The sequence below is a fragment of the Sardina pilchardus genome, chromosome 3 (genome assembly GCF_963854185.1).
Source record: "Sardina pilchardus chromosome 3, fSarPil1.1, whole genome shotgun sequence".
Lineage (NCBI taxonomy): Eukaryota > Metazoa > Chordata > Actinopteri > Clupeiformes > Clupeidae > Sardina > Sardina pilchardus.
The window spans coordinates 29,836,066-29,843,445 of NC_084996.1; the positions used below are offsets into that span (position 1 = coordinate 29,836,066).

The 7,380-nt window shown below is 46.5% G+C and overlaps 1 protein-coding gene across 1 annotated transcript in view; it reads right to left on the bottom strand.

Moving 5' to 3' along the window:
* rapgefl1 (Rap guanine nucleotide exchange factor (GEF)-like 1) overlaps positions 1 to 6,414 on the bottom strand; it is a 43,500-nt gene extending 37,086 nt beyond the window's left edge. The window contains exon 1 of the mRNA XM_062532754.1: positions 5,167 to 6,414. Within this exon, the coding sequence (XP_062388738.1) occupies positions 5,167 to 5,554 (388 nt within the window). The 5' untranslated portion in view covers positions 5,555 to 6,414. The remainder of the gene's footprint in view (positions 1 to 5,166) is intronic.
* Positions 6,415 to 7,380: the final 966 nt, after the last annotated feature.

Consider the following 7,380-nt stretch of genomic DNA (forward strand, 5'->3'; position numbering starts at 1 on the left):
GAACAGAGCTAGAACGTGTGCATGAGAGTGAGAGAAGAGTGTTGAGAGAGAAAGAGAGTGCAGAGCAAAGAGAGAGAGAGAGAGATAGAAGAGAGAGTGCAGAGCAGAGCAGAGAAAGAGAGAGAAGAGAGAGTGCAGAGCAGGGCAGAGAGAGAGAGAGGAGAGAGGAGAAGAGAGAGAGCGAGAGAGAGCGAGGGAGAAGAGAGAGAGCCCTGCGGCTCTGTCCTCCACAGAAAAGCACAGGTGTGTGGGCAGCCATGGAGGAGAATGGCGGGGGGGTGATGGCATGGTGGTGGTGGTGGTGGTGGTGTAGGGGGGCATCTCTCCGATGGTTATGTAAAGCCATCCAAAGGGAGAGTGAGTGAGTGGGCAGCCATCTCTCCACTAATCCCTCGCTTTTCACAGAGAAGAAGAAGAGAGGAAGAGGGAAAAAGGCTGAACTCCTCCCACGCAATCTCAGAACACTCGCTCGCTTGCTCTTTCGTTCTCTCACACTTGCTCTCTCCCTCTCTCTCTCTGCACTTTTCTTTCACTCTCAACTCTTTCCAATTCTAGTTATCTTTGACTATCTCTTTTTTTCTTTCTCTCTCTCTCTCTCCATAAGGCACTTGCCACCAGTTCCTAAGAAGCACACAAGCCTTTCACTTCAGCCTCTCGCCACACAGGATTCGTGGCCTTGCTGTGCAAGCTTGTGTGCAGGTTTTGTGTTTCTAACATGTCTGTGCATGCGCACACACACGCACGCACGCCAGTGTATGCGGCTGTGTGTATCCATGCCTTCACTTGTGCATGCATGTGTGATCAAGGGGTGTGTGTGTGTGTGTGTGTGTGTGTGTGTGTGTGTGTGTGTGTGTGTGTGTTTGAGGCTGTGGCAGGGTCTGGCACTGATGTCTGTGCAGCTGCAATGACAATCACTTCAAATGAAGTTCTGAGGAGCAGCTCTGGCTGCTGATGTATTTTTAAATCCTTCTGGTCACGGGGGCTGCAGCAGGGGACCAAAGGAGTGATGGAAGACAGGAGGAAAGGAGAAGATGAGAGGAAAGGAGAGGAGATGAACAGAGTGGAGAAGAGAAAAGGAGAATACAAGAGAAGAGTGGAAGAGACAAGAGGACAGGAGAGATGGAACAGAGAGCAGTGCAACATAGAGGAGTAAGCCTGATTACCACTGTGCAACAGCCTGGGCAGCCCACACAACTGAGTTTGGCTCACATCCAGCCTGTAATACACCACACAAACATCACCAACACCCTCACCTTCCTATCATCCCTTGAACGCTCCAATCACCTCAACAGGTGGCCCAACGCTGGCACGGATTTGGTGCGGATCTGGGCCGGATCTAGTCAACAGTGCCTTTCCATCCGCCTCTTCCTTCCTACCAACTTCCCCTGCCGCATTGTCTAAACTCCCTCTTGATTAAGCCCATCAAAAGCAATCTTGATGCCATTTCAGCTCCGCAAATAGCAGCGCACTCTCGGCGAGAGATGCGGTTGGGCATGAGTCAGATCGGAGCTTGATCTGTTCTGGAGACAGCAGCCAGCATGGCCCTGAGCTTCCGACGATTTGGCTGATTTCTTTTCCTCTACATCCTCTATCAAAGACCATTTCCTCTCCCTCTCATCTTCTCCACACATCTCTGCTCCAACAATCCTCTGGTTTTCACCATCACAAACAATCCCTTCCATGTCATCCCTTTTCACGTAATCTCTTTCTCACTACCAAAGCTTAAAAAAAGTGACTTGATATTTAGCAGACGCTTTCGTCCAAAGCCACGCAGACTCACAAAGATGGGAATCAAACCAACAGTAAGTTGGTGACACTACCTCTGCTCCACCACTACACAAAAGGTGCTATATAGAACCATATTGCATGCTTCATATGGCACCCCTAAACAGTTCTTTAAAGTCCATCAAAGGAACCCCTAAGGGTCCTTTAAAGCCTGCATGGTTCTATATAGCACCCCAAGAACAACTCTAAAATCCAACATTAGCCTCTTCGATTTCAATGAGGGTCATCGCTATCTCTCCCCCTCTGACTGTCTGGGCTGAGAAGAATACAACTCACACATTTCGCTATGTGACTAATTAGATGTGCGTTAACGTGGGTGGCTGCTTTACGGTGTCTCTTTGGAGGAGGTCACTTCCCTTCCAGTAACATGGCTGGGTGCTTGCCTGGGAAATGCCAACTCGTGCAAAGACAACAACAAAAAAAATACCCAAACAGCCTTGAGCCCGTATCAAGGGCCTTTCCGGAATACTCCCTGCCTCGACACGCCAACCTCTCAGGCCGCGCTCACTGCTGGATCAGAAACGAAAGCGCACAGGTAAACACGCTTATGTAACGGCAGGGCGGCAGCCCGGGGATGAGCTGGCTGCTCCACAAGCCATCGCTCTACACCTCTCATTATCAGCATGGAACACACACACACAAGAAGCACACATACACAAGCACATAGACACACACACACACACACACAGACATACACACAACCCCCCAGAGGCACAGATGTGCCCACTCGCACGCCACACTGGACAGGTGACTCAGGTGCTGTCGTCGCCATGGACACACAGTGTGAGGTCACAAAGAACCCACAGTGTGAGGTCACAAAGGGAGCCGCAGGAGGTTGCCAATCAGGAAAGAGATAGGCAGGGCTTATTTTATTTGTATGCAGTGAAATGCAAATACGGAGATCAATTTAACAGAGATCAACTTAAATGCCACTGCTTTGTGAGTTGGTCTGAAGACTTTCCTGTTTGACTATTCTATTCATGGATGGAGTTAATGAGATAGGGCAAAGATAACACTCTCACAAAAGCAGGTATATCTTTGGAAACCTGGAAGGGTGAATAAAAAAAAACACACCTAAATTTAACAGGTTTGCAAGGCAAGATCAAGATCATTCATCTTTAAGTCACCTTTGCGAATGGACACTCTCAATCTGGGATGCGATCTCTGGGTAATCCTGGATTAACATCACTTTCTCAAAGAGCCCCCTAGTTTTTTGCAATGATAAAAGTTTGAGCTCTACCTCAAGGCAACAACCGCAAGTTGTGTCTTAAAACAGGTTAAGCAGGCAAAAAAGGGCAAAGTCTCAGGTTACGCAAAGACATTTCACTAACCATCCTTGGCATTAATAGTACTGGAGGTGAACCGTGACCTAAAAGGAACTCGCCTACATGACACGACTTGTTACGTCTCGAACTATTACAACAGTCAGGGACAGTCTTTGAGATCTTTTCAATCCTGCCGTCCATCAGACTTGTCAAGCAAGATGTCTGCTATACAGCATATATGACAGAGAGATTGAACATAGCCTACAAACACAAACCACTGCAGTATCGGTCTGTTTCAATGACTTCTGTAAGGAAGCCATATCTGTGGCAAAACAGCTTGATCTTTTTTGCTGTTTCCATGGTTACCCGACAAAAAAAATTCTCATGCCATGCTCCTTCACTGACCATATCTAATAGGAATCAAGGATGGGTCAGGACAGGTAGGGAAAAAAGCAAATCTGTGACAGAAAAATGTTTGTGAGGTAGTAGTGTATTACCCAGAGAGCAGCTGACTCTGGCCCCAGGACCCTAACCTAAAATTCTGGGCTCCTTCGAAGACCTTAGAGAAGTCTGCCTGAAATGCAAAAGGTTTAACTGACTGATATGTTTCAAAGGCATCTGTCCAGTGCTTGGGTCCCCTTAATCTTTCAGAGTACCCCCGCCCCCCTGTTGTGATCCAGATGTAGTAGTTCTGAATCCGATCTTCCCGTTATAAAATGTTGTGTGATAGTGAAGTGAACACAGCTATGAAGGCTACCAACTAAACAGTAGCCTGGAGAAGAGTCTAAAAGGGAGGTGAAGCCAAAACAACTTCTACTACAGAGAGCAGCCACATGTGCTCTCTCTAGTCACAGAAAGAAACTGATAAGAGGGTGGAACACGGCATGCTTGAGACACTTATGAAATTGAGTTGTAAAGGTTGACTTTGATATTACTTCAACTTCATTTTTGATATGCCTACCATATGAAAAAAAAACTGTTAGCGATTTCAAATGGCTCCCTATCCACAGGCAGCCTTGTGCCATAGCCCAAAATATGCGCAGCCAAACACAGATTATACAGCGCCCGTGTGCCAATAGTCTCCGAAAATAGCCAGAGAATTACAACTACTCATGGGCAATAATCACAATCGTCGAGAGAATGAGACAGATGTGGGGACTAGGGAGAACAACCGCCTTATTGCCAGTAAGCTAGCAAGTAACATTTGATTAAATCCCAACCACTTTGGTGACTGATTAACGTTCCAATTTGCTCGCCTATCAGTGGTGGTGCTCGCAGCTTGCGACAGGCTATACAGTAGGCTACGTTAATAAACCTTAACCATTCGTATACATCTTCAAGCCTGTATAGGCTACATGATAAGATGTTGCTATGGATTTTGTTAGTTCGCTTTTCTGCTGCCAATACAAATCGACTGCTTTGCTGTTTTCTTTTCGTGTAGAGAAATGACCTCGTTTTTTCTAAATTAATAAATAAACGCACGCGTGCCGTTTGTGTAAACTAGGCTCCTGCAAAAGCTGCAGCGCCGCACGAGTGAATGCATAGCCTTAAATGACTGTCAAGTACAATGAGGACCACTTGCATTATTGATTTCTACAGCAGATGCAATATTAACTCCCAATATTGTGTGCAAGTCTGCACTGGTGTGTAAATTAACAGCCTAGCTGAGTTCGCAACTCGTCCTATGCAAGATAAATAGTGTCCCTCTCCATATGGAACCAATGTCGTAATCCATGAATAAGGGACGTATGAAACCTTTGCATTACTGTATATGAAGCAAAACAGTGTTCAAAAGATCCCGATGCACACTCTCTGAAGTGTGTCCTTTCCACGGGGAAATCGTACATGTATACCTCTTTACTTTACAAAATATTCCATTTTGTGAGAAAGAGCGAAGTGCTGTCAACAGTGTAAAAATCACCAGTGTAAAAATCGTATGCCCTGTGATGCCCTGTTCATCAATAAGAGTAGACAGGTGCTCCCACATTATGCATTCATATCATGCATTTCTCAGAAGTAGACTATGCATCTGAGAGGACAACCTACGTGACTTGTGAAAACGGTGAGGGTAGTTGTAACTGCGATGCAGTGTAGGCTACCGACAAGTACAACATACCTGTGCAATTTCCGAAACGTTTCCCCGCCACACTGTCCAGAAGCGCCTGCGCCAGGTTGTCCGGTGTATCCGGGGGCAGCGGGGTCCAATTAGTGTCCAGGCTCGCCTCGGAGCTCTGCTCGTCACTGGACAGAGACGGGCTTCTGATGTCCGCGGTGGCGGAGGGCCAGCACGGGGCCTCCTCGGTATCTGGGCTAAACACCTCCCGGGCAGGACCGCTCTCTGGTGAAGTCTCCCTGAAGAACGGTAGGCCTACCACTCGGGACAGGCTGGCGCGTCGCCGAGAAGCCCCGGTGCCAGTCGCCTTGTCCCCGAAGCCACCAGCTCGACTAAGCGCAGTGGTCTGTTTTTTCAAAAACTTTTCCAAAGGCTTCATTCCGGCCGGCATTTTGATCGAATACCGCAATAAGGCTTAACAGAACACTAATTAAAGCGCAATGTATATAAGCTCTACAAGAAATATGCCTGCGCTTCTACATTGTAGCCGATTGGGCTACTTACAGTGTAAAATCGCAATGCTCCGCGTGTGCCAATTGTGTCAAGTAGAAAACAAACCCATCAGTCTTTAGGCACAGCAAATACTTAAATGCGGACACAAATGCTGCGATGTGAATCGCCAGCGACGCCCTCTTCAAAGGATGGTTTGGCGTTTACCGCGTCGCCAGCATTTAGGTTATCGTTAAAATCCAAACCTGCTCCTGAGGCTGCCGCTTGTCCCCACCTCTGCAGTCATGCAGACCTCGTTCAAATGCTGTATTTACGATATCAGCGCCCGGATACGAGAGAATAATGCCATTGCTCAGATGGCCACTGCGCGTAAAAGCAATGCGGCGAAGTAACAACCTTGAACACAACACGATAAATTAATGCGGAAAGAAAATATATGAATAACAGCAGGGTTTGTAAACACCGAGCCCAGCGGTAGGTAGGTCCACAACTGTGAAAGCCGTTTACGTTTAGATGTAGTCGTTGCCTCAAATGAGTAGTGCTACACGCGTTCACGAAATGTATTCAGTTCGTCAGACAATATCTCTGTGATGATGGCTCCTTATGAAGTCCTCTAGCCGAAGGAACGAGCTGTGTTGCCTTTCTGTGCGCCCGTCTTCTCTGCGTTTGTAGCCTTTGAGCTCGATGGTAGGCTATGAACATTCACGCGCTCGCTCGCTCTCACTCAAGACTACGGTACACACACCCACCAGGGAGGTGCGAGTGTGTCGAATGCAAGACTGCTGCCCTCGCCTCTCTCTCTCTCTCTCTCGTTCTGCAGTTGCGCGTTTACCGATATTCAGCTACTACCTCTTATCTGATAGTAGACCCAGGTAAAACACGTGTGCCGTATGGCATTTTTGTCCTCTCACTGTCCACAACTGAAAAGGGTAGGGGAACATTTGTATGTCTGTAAGGTTTAACCCTGAATATTTTTAGCTTAAAAGTATATTAAGGAAATTAATTTCCCTTTTTATTTTAAATCCACTGACTTAAGGATACTTGTTGTTAGTGCCAAAGTCCACTAAATGGTGGATGCGTCACGATGTCATTATTATTATTAATAGGTTTAATAAATTGCCTGACTCCGATATTTCAATGATTAACTAGAACTCATTATACTTTTGTTTATGAATTAATGTTTGATGTTCTCTTTAAATATTTATCAATTCATAATTCCTTTAACTTTTTTTACTAAACACATGTTATTTGTCTTCCAACCTTAAGCAAGAGCTAGTCTATATAGCTCTCTAGCGTGCAAGTGTAGCCTAAATAACAGTGTAGCGTGTGGTCTTAACTCAAACCGTACAGACGACATAATGGTAGGTTGTGCTGTAGTCTTCGTCTATGCACCACCGCGTGTCAATGGCACATTACAGACGACCCATTAATAACTTTGAGCAGTGGGGGCAAGAAAGACATATCAACAACAGCTACAAGACGCTCTCTACTTCCCTGCAACAGCAGGTTATTTATGAAACTGAGCCCGCTCGGGTGTCATGTATAGTGACAGCCGAAAAATGTTAAGTTGAAAGCGAGCTCAGTGAGGCGGACCGTACGCAGGTAGCATGTTACACGGGAGCCTAAATATGGGATCTTATTCCTTCCGGGCGTCTTGCACTGTTGCTGAGACAGAACCGCGTATGACCAGCTAGAGGTTGCAGATGCACTGTCTTAATGATGGAGAACAACAGCCAGACAAGTGCACACATAGGGTAAATGCACCAT